We start from the raw sequence: 16482 nt of genomic DNA, 5'->3' as shown, positions 1-16482 counted from the left end.
TGGAGCTGCTCTGCTTGTCCTCTGGTGTTTTAACACCAGGGCAGCACTGTGAGTTTGGAGCAGAAGTGCAAGAGCAGTGAAGCCAAAGGGACTGCCCCGCCACGGGCAGAGGGTCATGCACACGGGTCTGTGCGCTCCGACGGCATTCCTCCACCACTGGAAAGGGAAAGTTGGCTGGAGTAAGCCTCACCGCTTAGTGTCTCCTTGCTCTCTGTGTATGAGCTGAACACGTCTGCTCTCCACATAGTCTGCCATCCCCCAGGGCAGTGCTGGTGCCTCGGGTGGCAAACTGTAGCACGTGGTGACAGTGTTACCTGCTCACAGCCTGCTGCCCTGGCACATCTGAGCTCCCTGCCTTGCTCAGGCCATTCCCTTACTGAAATCCTCCCACATCAGAGAGTGTCTGCACTTGCCCCCACCCCGCAAGCTTAGCAATGCCTATTTTCCTTTTTTTTTTTTTTTCCTCCCCCAGGATGGCACTGTCCTGTGGTTTGCCAGAGCATATTTCTTTTTCTGATAGACATCCTCTTTTGTTTCAGCCTTTCCAAAGCAACTAGGCAAGGCCTTTCTGACCAAGTCCCCTGTTCCCTACCTAAGCATCCTCAAAATACTGCAACACAGACAGGAGCTCTTTCCTTGGCTATTTAGCACTGGAGACTGTATACACAGCTTAAACACACTCAGAAGTGATCTAGCTGATCTCAAGCTAGAATTGCTATGTGAGACTGTCTGAAAGCTCTCTGTAGGGGACAGACCCCAAAGACAGCTGGTGCACTGCAGGGAGCCTGGACAAATCCAGTCCTGGCTGAAAGCAGGGCTGATGGTGTCTGTAATAACCTTCCCACTCTGATCCAAAACTATGCTATTAACTCACCTCAACCAAATGATGTGGAGGAAGAGAAAACTACTTTGTATTCTTCCTTTCAGTATTAAGGAGTTTTAAAATGTGAGGAACCTGGAAGGGACACAGACTCTGAAGCATCTGGTTCTGTGCCACCCCAGAAAAGAAAACAGGTTGAGGCCTGATCTGAAGCAGCATGGCAGTGTCTTAGGACTGTTGTAATTCCTTCCTTATGGGATGCTGGGAAATCCTTGGTTTATCTGAGGTAGACCCCAATATGTAGTCACGTTAATCTTCCCTCTTGGGTTTTGAGGTGAGGAAGACCAAGGGCTCTCTTGGTCAATTCTAGCTACTCACCGAACTCTTCTCCCTGAAAGATGAAGGTGACTTGTGGGGAAAGGGAGCTGCCTTGAGAAGGATAAGGTAGAGATGGGGAGTTCAGAGACATGCAGTCTTTTACAGCCATATTGTTGTTGATGCTCTGGTGAACAATCAGGCTCTTGAGGCATTCCTCCAGCTCTGTGATTTCCTCATCCCGCAGGCGGTCAGGCTGTAATGCAAACAGCATCAGTGATTCATGCCAGGTTCACCATCTTGTAAAGCTGTAGATGCTTAGCTGGAAGGTGCAGCTTAAGGTGATGGTGTCAAGAGAGGAGCAATGAGACAGCTATAGCTTGAGTTCTAAACTGACCAAATGAGATAGTCTAACGGAGTTCTGGCTGCAATATGTGAATTTGAATCTGTAATGTGATGTGAAAGAGGCAATCTCCCCCTCCTGGGTTTCTCACATGCAGCAGTGAGTGCTTACAAGTTGCACAAAACTGCTAGTAGTTCATGTTTATTTTCAGCAGCTGTCTGCAAGAATTAGGGTGCACCATAGGCAGCATGGCTTCTCTAACTTACTCCACAGAGTCCCACAGAATAGGATGACCTATGTGGGTCAGACCCACAGAATAGGGTGACCTGATCCAACAGCTCATGGCCACCAAAGCAGGCCTTCTCTCTCTCTGCCCCTCCATTACCTAAGTTCTGTTGTTCCTGGATCCTCTCCAAGCCAGTTTTTCTTACTAACCAAGAGAAAACTAGTCTGACCTCCAAAAAGCAGGTCATAAGAAAGGGAGTGAAGAAGGCAAAGCACATGGGAAGAGTCAAACCTGGCGAGTGCTCTGACTCAGTCTAGTGTTTAGCTCACGTACAGCAGGCACCCAGCACTGCCCTCAGCCATGGACGGCTGTGCGCTAGTGTCATCTTTCTGATGTTGCATTGTTAGGCAGCGGTCAGACTGAGTCAGTTTGGGGGAACTGAGAATAAGCCCATCTCTTTTGTCTGGTCAGCTAGTTCAGCAGAGGGAGAGAGCAGCAAGCAGAAGTTGACAGAGTATGGGATATCACATGTTGTTTGGTCCAGGGCTGAAAGGTTTGCATTTCATTCTCTGTGCTTGCAGAAAAGCAACCTGGCAAAACATGCTCTTGTGCGTAATCTTCCCAAGTAGATGGTGACTACCCATTTCTCAGGACCATCTAGAGGGAACTAGAGCTATAAGGTATTGCTAGTTCCAGGTGGAAAAAAAGAGGAGAGGAGAAAGGCAATGAGTGTAATCATGTCAAGTGCAGTGGTTCTGTGGTGAGATGACAAGATCTCACTGCTCTTGCTAGCAGGATTAGAGTGTCAGTGCCAGTGCGCAATGAGCTAGACGTTAAGATATCACCCCTGAGAGAGGGACTTTGCCTTCAGAAGGGAAGCCTATTCCTGCTGGCAGCAGATGCTGTGTGTCCCCACTCTGTCACAAGTTGTTGGTATAATGTGCAGAGTGTTTGCACTCACGCTCATTTCTAGGTGCTACTCTCAGAGGAGGTGCTGTGTGAGGCGGGGGAGGAAGGTGCTGAGCGGTGTTGGTTCCACACAGGACTGCTGTCCTCTCTGCCTGCCTCACAGGTGTATTGAGGCACACTTGCTTGTGCTCTCAACTGCACCTTCTACAATTCCACATCCTAGTGGTGATAACAGCCACGCTAATTGTTATACACAGAAACCACAGTGATTTAGCAGAATCTCTGTAGGCTGTTTTAGGTAACTCTATTACCCTTCCAGAAAAGTGCAAGGCTCTTTCTGAGGAAGGGCAGAGCTGTTTCTCTATATTACAGTTGAGAACTGAAAGATGGAGAAGTCAACAACACAGCACACTGCAGCAGAGCAAGATTTGCACCCACCTTCCCAAGTCCTGTGCTACCACCTCTCATTGCTGCCTGGCCTCCCTCCCTCTCCCATTCACCTTTTCTCTGTAGATGCACTCCAGGCAGCGATCCTCATCCTTCAGCATGTTGTCAAGGTGCTCGTTGCCAGCCTTCAGCTCCATTTCAAGAGGCACTGTGGTCATGGCCAAGGAGAGCTGGAGGTGATTCTGGAGGGACTCCTGGAGCGCTCCTTCCCGGTAACTCTGCAGGAACCGGCGGCAGTTCTCCTGCTTGCAGAACTTGAGCTGGACTATCAGGTGTGGGTGGCTGCAGTGCACTTTGAGCATGTCCACACCATTCACGCTGCCGGTGGAGTCTGGCAGGGAGAAGTGAGCAAAGTCACTATCCAGGCATGAGACAAACAACCCAGACCCACTCCCATCCACCACCAAGCCTGCAATGGAGTAGCTTTTGAATTCTCTTCTCTCTGTGATAAAGTCCTCTGGGATGAAAAACCTGTATGTAAAACCAAGAGGAAAGGATTAAGTCTTTGCTGCCCTGCCACCATCAATCCTTATGAAGTAAGGTGCCCAACTGAAGCCGTATGGTACTACAGCCCAGGTAATTATCCAAATGCGTTCATTAGGGGAGGATTTACATTTGAGGCTCCATTTCCAGGACAGAAATTGTTACGCTAAACCAGTAGCATAGCAAAGTTTTATAGATGAAAGCACAGAGTTCAGCTCAGTGCTCAGTCAGACTTCAGTCCTTGTGACTGGAGTTTTATGCAGTGATGAAGGTCCTGGAAAGAGACCCAGCATTTCCTCTCCACTCCATGCCTAAAGGTAACTTTCAGCTGGCTCTGAGCCTTCAACACAATCCCACAAATGGTAAATGATAGATCCAGCCACAGGAATTTAGGCTGCCTGAGATTGGGCTTTGACTTGTTAATGTCTTTTGCACAGAGAATTAATTCAAGGTAAAATCTAAGCAAGGAGAAGCCAGGGATATACTCTCTAACATTAGTGCAGGGGGAGCACGAGCGACATAAACAACAGAAATTGGTCAGGCCTTCATTCTTCCTTCTCCCAGCAAAATTTGATTAGCTGTGCACATTGACCTTGTCTCCACAGGGATTTTGTATGCTGATGATGAGGGTTCAAAATATGTGTTTTTCTCTTGTTTGCAGCAGAGGCCTGTGGGAGGCTGACTGTACTGCTTCCAAACCCGAATTAACCTCTTGGCCTGTCGTTGCACAGGGCCGTACGGAGGTGCCAGCTCAGACCAGCAATACATCACGTATTCCTAAACCACGCGTCATGGCATTATTTAGACATGCTTGGAGGACAATCCCAAGGCAAAGCAGACTTGTGTGCTCCACATTAGGCAGGACAAGTGACCTGGCATTTAGAAGTATGTGATCTAACAGTGGTTTTACAGGGTTTACGGAGTCCTGGTTGCATCATAAAGTCTAGTTTGGACCAGATGTGTAACTGGGACATGGGGTTAGGCAGCTAGGAGAAGCATTTTAATTCACTGTGGCTGACTAGAAATCTCTTTATCGCTTCCTTCATGCTGTGTTTTTTGTGAGTGCTGGTTAAACAGAAGCTTCCTTAACAGGGTAAGAGGGCTGCGGAGGGAAAAGCTGCACAGACATGGAAACCTTTACGAATGGTGTACAAGACAGCTGTAAAGCTGCCTCAAAAGAGAGGACTTTGCACACGTTTCTTCATGAAACCTCAGACAGCTTCAGATTTCATGTCCTTTTTAGGTCTGAATAAGCATAGTAGGATTTAGCGTTTTTGTGGGCTTTTCTTTAAACATGTGAGCAGATTCACATTCCAGTGACACAAAGCAGCCATAAATCGAGCCTAACTGGACAACTGTGTCAGGCTTCCTGCTGCTTCACATCTTTGGATCGAGCTGCTGCAAGATGAGCAGGCCTGTATTGGATGACTTGGCTAGACTCATGATTGCCAGAAGAAATTACAGAATAGTTACACAAGCCCAATTAAACAGTATAGGCTCAGCTGTATGACAGGTAAAGAACACCATGAGAGTCATTCTAGGTAAATATGATAAACTCCTCAAATTACTATTATTCTGCAGTCAGCTTAGTGCAAGAGTGGATAGAAAAACATAGTTTTATGGCCATTTGCATCTCAAGTCCTTTTTGGATGTAATTAGGGTTACGTAGAGTTGAAGCTAATGTAGTTGTGCCTGTCAGAAAAGAACTTACACTGGCTATCATTAATTTAAAAAATCGGCTTCTTAAAACAGAAATCATGTTTCTGTGGTGGTATAAAGACAGAAATTAAATCTTCTTTTGGAGCAATTGCAATCTTTTCCCCTCTTACATAAATGGGTTTAAATGAACATTCATGAAGTAGGATAACTCATAGGATAGTTCAAGTTGGAAGGAAGCCCAGGAAGTCTCTAGCCCAGCCTCCCATGCATAGCAGGGTCAGCTCTGAGGTCAGACCAAGTGGCTCAGGGCTTTATCCAGTCCCATTGTGAAAACACCCAAGCATGGAGAATACACAGTTGCTGTGGGCAACTCCTTGACTGTCCTCATGGTGAAAATGTTTGTCCTTATATCTGGTGCCTACTTCTCTTGTTTCAATTTGTGCCTGTTGCCTCTCATTCCTCCATCCACCATTGTGAAGAGCATGGGTCCATCTCCCGCTCCCCGTAGGTATTGGCAGGCTGTTGGTAGGTCCCCCAAAGCCTTCTCCTCCCCAGGCTGAACGAACAGGTCCAACTCCCTCAGCCCCTCCTCACACAACAAGTACTCCGGCCCCCAACCATCTTGGTGGACCTCTGCTGAACTTGCTCCACTTTATTGTCTTTCCTAAATACAATGAGCACCAGCTTTCCTTACCCATGAGTGTGAGATTAAAGAAAGGCATTGCGTGAAGAGATGAGACAGTGTGCCAAGATATCGGAGAGGATGGGTACCTGCTAATGCCAGCTTCAGTGCCTTGAACACACTAGGTTTCTTTTGGGAGCTTTCGTAGAGAGATGGCAGAACGATGGTCTTGCAGGTCGACTGGAGGAAGAGATAAGCGCTGCCAATCCAAGGAGTGGAGCTGCCTGCCATCTTCAGCACCCTACAAAATCACACAGGTGAGCTGAGAGAATATAGGGAAAATGGCCTGATGCCAGGTGAGTGCTTACAGCAAACACTAAGCACAGGCATAACAGGATTATGGGGGTTTACCGTTATTTCCTAGAGGAGGTGGTGATGTTGTTAAAGCAAGTGTAACCTTTGAGGAGTTTACTGTTCTGTAAAGCATAACACAGTGGGACATGGTGTCCCAAAGACTTAGCAGCTCACAAAGCTCTCCTTTCATTTTCCATTCATTCTATAGTCCAAAGAGACTCCAAAGCAAAGAGTTTCAGTCCTCAAGCCTCTGACTGCCTAGCCAAGCTGGCAAAGTCTAAAGATGCATAATTGGGGTGCCCCAGGGAGCATGCAGCAGTCCTGGCTCTGGCAGGTTCACACAGACTGAAGCCCTATTGAAGGCAGAGGCATTTTGCCTGAGGTCCCAGCCCCCTGGTTGTCCTCACTAAAGGATACGTTACAGAGCCCAGGGCTCATGTAGCAGGACACTTTACACAGATAGGACAAGGGTAATGATTCTAAACCAAAAGAGAGTAGATTTAGGCTAGATATAAGGAAGACATTTTTTACAAAGAGAGTGGTGAAACACTGGCACAGGTTGCCCAGAGAAGTGGTAGATGCCCCATCCTTGGAAACATTCAAGGTCGGGTTGGACGGGGCTCTGAGCAACCTGATCAAGTTGAAGATGTCCCTGCTTATCACAGGGGGGTTGGACTAGATGACCTTTAAAGATGCCTTCCAACCCAAATGATTCTATGATTCTATGACACAGGGCTATCACTCTGCTTTATGTACTAGCTCATTTATTATTCCTCTTCCACCATCTGCCTCTTCCAGCAACATACCTGGAAGACAGCACATCCACCTCTCTGTTCTCATCATGCCTGTTCCTCGCTGACCAGCTAACGCAATGCTTACACCTACCACAGCTGCACCCAACTCTACTCCGAAGGCAAAGATGAACCAAAACACCTCCCAGGCTACAGATGCTCAGCATGGAAAAGCTGTACTAGAGTGGGCAATACTGGACTGAGACTGTGGTGGCTGGAGAGCACCTGACAGCCCAGGAGACAAGCATGGCCACCTCTCCTTTCTGGTATGTACACAAACTGTCTGAGCATGTCCATGAGCCGGTCACCACAAGCCCCACGAAACTGCTCTCACAGACAGCAGCGCTCGGAGTCAGTCCTTCATTGCATCATAGTGACAAGTAATATGGGGCTTTTGGCTCAGCCCCAGTCCCAAGTCCTGCCCCCTCTCTGACTACTTGTTTGCATCTCTGTCACACCATCAGCTGCTTCCCCCTGGGCATCCCTTCCTTCATGCTTTCTGCCCTCTTTCTCAACCCCAATAGCCTTCCCTCAGCTGCAAAGCAACTGGCCTGACAGCATAACTGCTGGCCATGACAGTGTCCCTGACTTCAGATGTCCTTTAGATGGTGGGTGCGAAGATCTTTTGTCCCCAGGGGCTGCCAGACCAAGATGATGACCTCCCACGGACAAGATGTCCTTCAGGTGGTCGCTGGGGCTGGGAACCATTTCCATCCTGGGCAGCAGATCCAACAGGGCGCTGGAACATATGGCCCACCCTGTTTCCTTACCATAGCCTTGAACTGTGCCCAGCATGGGAGCCTTCTACTTGTTCAGAAAATACAGGAAATAACCAGGGAATCATGAAATTCACACTGAACTTTGGAGTTCACAGAGTGCCTGTGGGGGATGCAGGAGTGTTCCCATGGCCATGGGCTGCCACATCACACAGGCCTTGTAGAAAAGCATCTCGTAAAGAAGAAAGAGGAGGATGCACTGCCACTGCTGTCCAGGCCTGGTCTGGGCCTCCAGACAGGGAGCGGGAAGTTTGGCATCTGGGCACCCATCTCCTAGCGTCTCGCAGAAGGAGGGTAACAGAATCTGAGTAACATCTTAGAAAACGACAGCTGTGGAATATTTAAAAGGTTTAACCCACAGAACAATTTGTCTTTTGAAGTGCAAATGGCCGAGAGCTCCCTACCAGCCCAGAGGCAGATGATGTCCAAGGACCCTGCTCCCATCGCTGCAGCGTGGACCCCGCTGCCCCTGCCCCCCCTTCCCCACACAGACCGGGCTCTTGCTCCTCAGCAACCGCCTGGTTCGACTTAGCAACGCCGGCGAGCCTGGAAATTACACCGGGCTTGCAAAAACTCAGGTAAGGACCCCTTGGCTGTCGTGCCTCTGCAGTGTCACCCCCGCAGGCGAGTTTTCCAGCCCAGTGAGCGCTGCTCCGTCCCGGTCCCCCCTCGCCGTGGGCTTCAGCAGCAGCAGCGGCCAAACGGTTGCGGGTGCTTCAGAAAGACCCGCCCCGGGCGACAGGTAACGTACGCGATCGCCGTCATGGCCTTTTTCGCCGACCTCTGGCACGCCTCAGGCGGCTGCTGCTTAATTCCTGTCAAAGACTTCACTGGGAGGGGGACCGTCTTTATTTTAAGGAAAAAGAGCTAGGGCGGCGAGTCCGGGGCAGCCCCCAGCCCTGGGCACGGCCGGCCCGTGCCGCCCGTGGTGGCACCGCGTTTTCCCCGGCACCTGGATGTCCCCGCCGGGTCAGACGCCGGGGCCTGCTGACCCGCCCCGTGAACGCCCCCGGCGCCGCCGTCCTGCGAGCGGGGCAGCACCGGCCGGGGCCGGGGGGCCGGGCCCAGAGAGCGCCCCACCAGCCCGACCCTGCGCGGCTCCGGCGGGACGCGCCCGGGACGGCCCGCGGCGCCCGCCGCCCGGAGGGCCCTACCCCCGGCGGCCGCCACGGGCCCGCGCCCGCGCCCCCGCCCCCGGGGCGGCCGGCGGCCCCGCGCCCCCCTCCCCCTCCCCCTCCGCGGCCGCCCGCCGGCGGCAAGCCCGGGCCCCCTCCGGCGGCTCCGGGAGGTTTTACCTTCTGCCACCGCCGCCGCCCGGCCTCGGCGCCGCCACTTCCGCCTCTGCGCGGCGCCGCCCGCTGCTCCGCCGACACGGGCCGGGCGGCTGGGCCCCGCGGGGAGCCGGGCCCCGCGCGGGCGGAGGGGGGTTAACGGAAAAGCGGAAAAAACCCCGGCCAAGCCCAAAACAGAGCCCGTTGCAGCGCGAGCGGTAGTCCGCTTTCCGCGAATATCTTCTGCGTTTCTTGTGCTGCCCCAAAAACCAGCGCCGAGAGCTGGGTTTCGGCCCGTGTTACTTCCACCCGAAGCCGCCGGCCCGGCCCGGCGGCAGGGAAGGATGCTGTTCGCTGAGGAGGTCTGCGCGGTTCTCGCCGTGCCTTGACGCCTCCAGGTCTCCACAGCACAAGGCGGCTGGTGGCTCCGGCAGCAGCTGAATGCCCACCCAGCTTCGGTCACTTGGTCGCTCTCGTAGGTGAGGCTATCTAAGATGGTCAGAAATTACTCTGTTCAGACAGTTCATGAGCCGCCCACCGCCTGGGACTGGGTGCGTGTCCCTGGTCCGCTAAGGATGCGGGAAAGCGGGGTTGCTTGAAGCCCCTGCGTAGCTTGTGGCTGGCGGCACTGCAAGGCTGGTGGGTCCTGGCCAGCACTGTCAGCTTTCCCCCCTGACTCCGCTAACGAGGGTGAACGGTGAAAACAAAGGTTGGTTGGGCTAGTAATTACTGAGAAGCAGAGGAGTTCACCTCTTAACACCCTCCCTTCCCCGGACCTCATTTTGAAAAGCTGTCCTAGGATAATTTGAGGAACGCAGTAACTGCAGCATCTGTGACAGCATCCAGGGGTGTCCGTTTGTTCAGGAGGGGAGAGGGATTAATGATGTGGAGTTCCCTTCTCCAGGCAATTCCAGCAGGCTTGACGGGATACCGCTGTTCAAGAGCGCAGTGGGCGAAGGAGGAAAGCTCCCAAAAGAGACGAGCGGGAGTCTGGTGCCGTTTGTGAGAACAACACTGATGGAGGGGACCTCTGGGACTCTGCTTAGCAAAAGCAGAGCGGCGTGATAGTGAGCTCTGCAAGCAGGTAGGGACACCTGGGCTGGTCCTTTGGTCTCCTGCAGGAGGGGTAAGATGATGGTGTCAATATAGCTGCTGAATTTTGCTGGGTGTTCTGGTTTAGTCCTTCCTGCAGTAACACCTGAATGATCTCCCACCTCTCTCTGAGCCAGGTGAGGCTGTTTTAACTCCACTGTGCTCCTTTGACAAACTGAATGAACAGGTAGAGAGAGTAAAGCAGCTTTTCCTGAGCCATGAGAGGTTCTGTGGCAAGCAAAGCAAGGAGCTGGATTTAGGTCTCCGTCGCTCAACCTCAGGTAGCAGCCTCCTGCCCAGGCTGCATTTGTCCTGCATGGATGTCCTCCCGCAAGCAGAGGGGTAACAGCAGCTCCCTTGTTTGTCCCCAGCTGGCGAGAAGCTGGCATGGCCCCGGGGCCAGATTTTGTGCCCACATGCTAGCTGCTGTCACTCTGCCTTGGCAATCAGGTTGTGCAGACTCTCTGGGGAACTGAACTTCAAACAACAGTGGAAAGCATTAGAAAAGATTTTTTTTTAATGTACATATATATATGAAATACATATATATTAAAATACATATCTATTTAATACTATTTTACAACGACAATATTTTAACAATATAATTTGTTTGCCAAAGGAAAAACATAATTGAAATAAATCCCTGAAAGGGTTAATCCGGGCTGGCTCTCCTCGGTGCTGTGGTTCACAGGGTCAGGGCCTGGGGGGCAGGCAGCACCCACAGTCCCCTTCAGGGTCAGCAGGCCTGGTGGTGCCAGCGCTTCTGGAAACCAGGCATTTACTTGCTGACAGTTTAGGAAGCGACTTGTGAGTTCATACATTTAAGGGTTAATGCGGTTAAATGAGCCTAGATGTCCCAACCTTCCCCTACAAAAACCAAGCCTGAAGCAGCGCTGGCTCCCAGAGCCAGGCGGGAACCACAGGGTGAGTTGCTGTGGGGACCATTACCCACCCATGTCCCATAAACATTTTCTCCTTGAAGCTAATCTGTTCGCTTTATACTGAGGGAATAAAAACCAGAAAGGGTAGCCGAGACCCGAGTTCTCTTCTGCTAACCCTTGCTGAGTGCATGTTTTCAGGGAGCAAAGTGCTCGATAAGCACTTGGAGTTTCACCCTGTTGTCTCCCACTTGTGAAGTAAAGATGCCAGTGAGGGGAGAGGCTGCGGCTCAGCAGGGCTCAGCTGGCACAAGATTTGGGTCTCGGGCATCAACAGCGTGTCTGCTTGGGGAACGTGCGGCGGGGGTAGGACAGGGGCAGCTTCAGGGAAGCGGAGTGTTGGGTAACTGGGGGGTGACACCCGACACACGGGTGCTGAAGGAGGAGGAAGACAGGGCTATTAATCTGTTTGTTCCCATAAAGGATAGCGCAGCATCCTGGCTCCCACCCCGTGGGCAGGGAAGGCGCCTCTCTCTCAGCTGTTATTTTTGGCATCTCCTCCTCTGCTCCTCCCTCTGGGGCGCAGCCGGTGCTGGGAGCCGCAGGCAGGGAGCGCAGGGGAAGACGGGCTCCGCCGCGAGAGGTACGCTGCACCCCTGCCCAGACTGCCTGGCGGGGCCTACGCGGGGCTGGAGGGGATGCCATGGCGGGGGGCTTCCCCGTGTCGCTCGGCTCGCAGGGAGAGCGGCGGCCAGGCCCAAGCGCCGTGGGCGTCTCGCCCGAGCTCAGCACCGCCCGTTCCTGTTTGGGCTGCCGGCCACTCTCCCCCAGCCAGCGGCTGCCTGGCTTCCTTGGGGCCTGCGACGCCGAGGGCTGACGAAGCTCGGTGCGGCAGCCGGCAGCACCCCTTCCGTCATGTGGCTAGTAAAGCGGGGAGATCCTTCATGGCTCACGAGATCCGGTCCGAACCTGGCTGTCCTCGCCAGGGCAGGCACCCAAGGTGGACCCAAGCCAACCCGCAGTGTTCACAGACCACAAACCGTGCTCCTTGGTGACTCAAAGCCATTCAGTTACTCAAAGTAACACCAATAATTTTGCCTTTCTGCCTGCCTTCCTGCTCTCAGGCTGTGTTTTTAAGTTTTTTTCCAAGCAATCACCATGGCTAGAAATGCAGTCTTGCTTTCTAAGTGATTCAAGGTCCTTTTTACATGGCTCCAAGGGCTTGAGCTTTCAGGAAAAATACCAAAAGGAAAATGAAAGGAGCTGAACACGTGAGATTTCATGTAGGGCAAAGAGCAGTTTAACATTTTGTCAAACATGTATTAGAGACTGTACTAAAAGCAGCTAAAAGTAGAAAAGCAGGGTCTGAGCCATCAAGGTGCTTGTCAGAGAAAAATGACAAAAGATAGCAAGTTCCCAGGAAGGAAGCAGGACTGTATCACTTGGCTGTTCTAGCTCGGGGCTGGGTGGAACAGGGGTTGTCGCTGATATGATGGTAGATAAGATAGTATAGCTGCTATGCTACTGCCACCTCGCACTCAAAATAATGAGTCACGCTTCAAAGCAGCGTATTCTAGAAAAACGTGCAATTGTGTTCCCCTCTGCCTTATGCTTTTTGCATCGCTACTCCATACTTGCTTCATGTTTTTCAACTCTTTCCCTACTTAGGATATCTAGAAGTGCAGGTTCTCATTTAGATGAAACCTGCAATGCTGAGGTAATGCTGTGACTCCAGGACCTGGGGCTTCAAAAGCAAGAGAGCATGCCATGAAATTCAGAGTGAGATTGCAAGACTTGGCCCATGCTCCAGTGCTAGCCTAGGAAGGGGAATGTTTGCATTTAAAAATCCCTCACTTCTCTCTTCAAGGGTTGAAAAAAAAAAAGTCATGTTGGTAGTTTTATTTGTGCAGAAATCTAGAAGATGGATAAAACACTTTTTGGAAGATGATGAATCAAAAAGTTAGGTAATGGTCTGATGCTAAGAACCTCAGCCTTCTTCCCAGGCATTTATTCTTTTGCATTATAGTTCACATGAAAGGTTAATCAAAATATTCTTTTCCGTTTTTAAGTCAAACATGTATAAATGCAATTTCTGAGAACTGGAGTCACAATAATAAAACAGTTTTTTCAAACTGTCACGTCTCATCACAGACAAGAACCACTGTGATTAAGCTACCATTTTTTTACTATAGGCCTTCTGTTTCACTATCAGTAAAAAATAGATATGTGGGACTGTTTTCTGTGCAGAGCTTCTGCTTGCAAAGAGGTTTTTTTTCCCCCACAGTTTGAGAAATCCGTCTCAGCTTTTTGAATACCAGTGCAGCAGTACTAGAAAATTCCCTTGCATTTTTATTACTCAGAGTAGCAAAACCTCACTGCAGGAAAAAAGGCTTTTTTTCCCCCAAAGCTTTGATCTGGCATCTTTAACTCTTGAAAAGTATCATCCAGCTTCTTAGGACTGATTGAAAAAATTTCAAAAAATTGAAAAAACAGGTTTTCCTCATTTTTGTGTTCAGTTTCAAAATTTGGTGAAAGTTCAAGTTTGAAAAAGATGTTGACCTCCTCTGTGATCCAGTTGCATTGGTTTGATTTGTTAAATAACTCCTGATGTGTGTCTCTCTCTTTTTTTTGTTTTGTTTTGTTTTTCTGAACAGGGACTTTGGAGAATTAATTGCAGTTTTGGAAGTTTTTCCCATTTTTAAACCTGACTCAATTGGCAAAATGCCTGCACCAGTTCCAGAACTGTGGAACTACATCCCAGAAGAAATCCTCATCCAAATTTTCTATTATCTTTCTCTTCAAGATAGATACACGGTCTTCCAAGTGTGCAGACAGTGGGCTACAGCTGTTTCTTCTAGCTCTGTTTGGCATTTCACAGAGATCAGGTAAGAGGAGCGTGTTTCTCATGTCCGATCATCTCTGCAGGCATAACTAGCTCATTATGTTTTCAGTGCCTGTCAAACACTTACACCACCCTACTGTGACATTGTTGACATTAATTGTGATTTCTGTGTGTGAGATGGTATTATCTTACATGACTAGGATATTTTTATATAATAGAGAAAATTGTGTTGTATGCTGGAGTTTTTTAATGGCTGCTGCCGACTTGGGTTTTATGGAAAGTATTATATTCTTAGTACATTGCTCTAAGTTGTCATTTGAAAATAGCAAGAGATAGTTACTAACTAGTCAACTTCATCATGACACTTACTTCTCTGGTGAGTCTTTCTGGGGACTGACTCTTCTCACCTCCTGACTCCTTCAGTGTTTGGCCTTACAGTGACTCTCCAGGCATCAACTGAGAAGAAATGTCTGGGGAATCTGTTGATGTTTGCAGAAGCACTAGTAAAGGAGCGTATCTGCTCTGTGCTTGCTCAGCTCAGCATTCACAGTGACTAAGAGTTTTTTTTACCCTTCCAGCTGTGATTCAGAGGATGAGGAAGGCATGCTGCAGAGCCTGCTCCAGTTTCTCAGCCAAATCAAACACCTGAAAATTGTGTTCGACCAGTCCAAGGAGGTCAACCGGAAGAATGTGACACGCATCTTGGATATTTTGGCAAAACAGAACCACAAGCTGCAGCAGCTATGCATTGTGTGCCATGGGGAGAATCCCTATTTCTACTCTGGCCAGGACATCCTACAGAGCATACGGAATATATGTGATGCTAAAAACCAGATAGATCTTCAGCATATTGATTTTCGAAAAATGCCCTTCACTCTCGATGGTGAGCTTGTCGAACTCTTAGCTACCACCAACCCAAACTTGCACAGTTTGTTCATCAACAACCGCACCCTGGTATGCAACGTGGCACCAGACACCATTATGAAGGTTCTCAGAGCGTGTCCCAAGCTCTCAGCCTTGGGGGTTTATTATGCAAGTTTGTCTGACGATGTATTTCAGGAACTGCTCAAGCCCGAAAGAGCAGCTTTTACCCATTTAGACATTTTCTGTGAGCGCCTGGACAAATATATACCGGTCATCTCAGAAGAGCTCTGGGCTGCTGTAAGTCAAAAGCATCCTCAACTCTGTGTAGACCTAGAGTTTGATCATACGGTCCCTGCCTGCAAAATACCGCGGATTCTAAAGCTGAATATACCTGTGAGCACGCTGCAACTTAATACCTATAATTACATGGTCAGTCAGATTAGGTTTGTCACCCAGAGCTACAGCAGTACTTTAAAGAAGCTGACACTGCAAACCACATCCTCGGAGGACTTAAATTCCTCGCTAGTAGATCTGGCTAGGCATTGCAGAAATCTGTTGGAGATCCACTGCTACTGTGTGGTCAGCCAGGAGGTGGTAGAAGCGTTCCTCACACACTGCCCCAGTCTGAAACAATACACTCTGAAGGTCACAAAGGAACGGCACCCCTGGAAACCAGTAACAGTCCAGTGACCAGCTCCTACTGACTTCCTGGGGAAATCGTGGGGATCTGCAAGAGGACACGGAAAGAAGATTTAGGGCTGTAAGGAAAATGCTGCCAAATGCCCTCTGCGCTCACTGAAAGCATGCTGTTTCACCAGCACTGGCTGTTACATATGATGCATACCTGATCTGCAGGCCAAGCATTTACACTCAAATGTGATAGAGAAAAAGTTATACAGAGAAATACAATTGGCCACCTTTTTTTTTTTTTTTTTGTCTTTTTTTTCTTCATGGGGGTGTGTAGGGCAGGTCTTTTTAATTCTTTGCTTCTTTATTTAGCAGGAATGCCCAGTTTACCCTTTGCAGGTTTTTACTTAGGACCTCAGTGGAATTTAATTTTGATTTTACATTTTAAAAGAATCTCAAAGTCAAGCGCATTGTGTCAGCACCTACGTGTTGCCCAGCAACTACTTAAACAGGCAGTTAAGGAAGTGGCAGCTTCAATGCAGCCATTTTATGCCCAGTGGGGTACTTAGCCGTGCAGATTCAGTGAGCTATAGCAATGAACTGTGGTCATCTGATGGAAAATTCCCTCTAACCTTGATAATGCCTCTTCTGGCATTTCAGTGATGGTAAGCTTACCCCTTATCCGGTCGTCAGGAAACTTACAGCTTGGAGGGATGTAACGGGAGCTGAATTATGTTAGAAAATACAAGCAGGAGAAAAAGCACTTAAGGAAAAATATTCACAAAGTAGTAATAAAAGGCATGTGGCCTGCAAATTTCTGTGTCCATCTTGTCTTTCTTTTGCTCAGGAATGCAGGTTTCCAGGTTATAATTTGAAGGCCTTTTGGAAAGACCTTTGCTTTTATTACATTGTTAGTGTTTCTTAGGAGAATCAAGAGTGTTGACAGTTTTTGCATCTGCTTTCTGCATTCAGATGCAATTTACCTTGCATCTGAATTAGGATACATGTGTGTTGGTCTGTTGTACCAAAGGTTTTGGTGAATGTTATTTGAAGAGCAGTTTCTGAGTTGAAATGATCCTGGCATAAAGCTACACTGTGAGCACCTATTTAGAGCTACCTAAAGCATTAATAATAATAATAACAATAAAGCATATTGTCATCTA

The 16482-nt window shown here is 49.4% G+C and overlaps 2 protein-coding genes across 8 annotated transcripts in view; one reads left to right on the top strand and one right to left on the bottom strand.

Moving 5' to 3' along the window:
• The window catches only part of TRADD (TNFRSF1A associated via death domain), a 9608-nt gene extending 3493 nt beyond the window's left edge, over nucleotides 1-6115 (bottom strand). Inside the window, exons 1-3 of the mRNA XM_009924689.2 lie at nucleotides 5974-6115; nucleotides 3114-3391; nucleotides 1199-1391 (exon numbers count right to left, since the gene is read on the bottom strand). Of these exons, the coding sequence (XP_009922991.1) occupies nucleotides 1199-1391; nucleotides 3114-3391; nucleotides 5974-6115 (613 nt within the window). The remainder of the gene's footprint in view (nucleotides 1-1198; nucleotides 1392-3113; nucleotides 3392-5973) is intronic.
• Nucleotides 6015-16482, top strand: FBXL8 (F-box and leucine rich repeat protein 8). Of its 7 annotated transcripts, none has more exons than XM_069793743.1 (6): nucleotides 6015-6141; nucleotides 6977-7235; nucleotides 7605-8323; nucleotides 9921-10100; nucleotides 13641-13871; nucleotides 14407-16482. In XM_069793743.1, the coding sequence occupies exons 5-6, from the start codon at nucleotides 13708-13710 to the stop codon at nucleotides 15380-15382; spliced, it is 1140 nt and encodes a 379-aa protein (XP_069649844.1). In that variant the 5' UTR covers nucleotides 6015-6141; nucleotides 6977-7235; nucleotides 7605-8323; nucleotides 9921-10100; nucleotides 13641-13707; the 3' UTR covers nucleotides 15383-16482. The 7 variants fall into 7 exon arrangements, with proteins under 7 accessions (XP_069649844.1, XP_069649845.1, XP_069649846.1 ...); XM_069793745.1 differs by having other exon boundaries at nucleotides 6040-6141; nucleotides 7069-7235; XM_069793744.1 differs by lacking the exon at nucleotides 7605-8323.

This window comes from Haliaeetus albicilla, chromosome 10 (assembly GCF_947461875.1).
Source record: "Haliaeetus albicilla chromosome 10, bHalAlb1.1, whole genome shotgun sequence".
Classification (NCBI taxonomy): Eukaryota; Metazoa; Chordata; class Aves; order Accipitriformes; family Accipitridae; genus Haliaeetus; species Haliaeetus albicilla.
This window is presented reverse-complemented; position numbering and strand designations above follow the sequence as displayed.

Coding starts and splice junctions, on each gene's coding strand:
- FBXL8 (XM_069793742.1), top strand. CDS start 9,458: ATGCCCACCCAGCTTCGGTCACTTGGTCGCTCTCGTAG. Junction 9,496..13,640: donor TCACTTGGTCGCTCTCGTAG/GTGAGGCTATCT, acceptor TTTTCTGAACAG/GGACTTTGGAGAATTAATTG. Junction 13,872..14,406: donor TGGCATTTCACAGAGATCAG/GTAAGAGGAGCG, acceptor TTACCCTTCCAG/CTGTGATTCAGAGGATGAGG.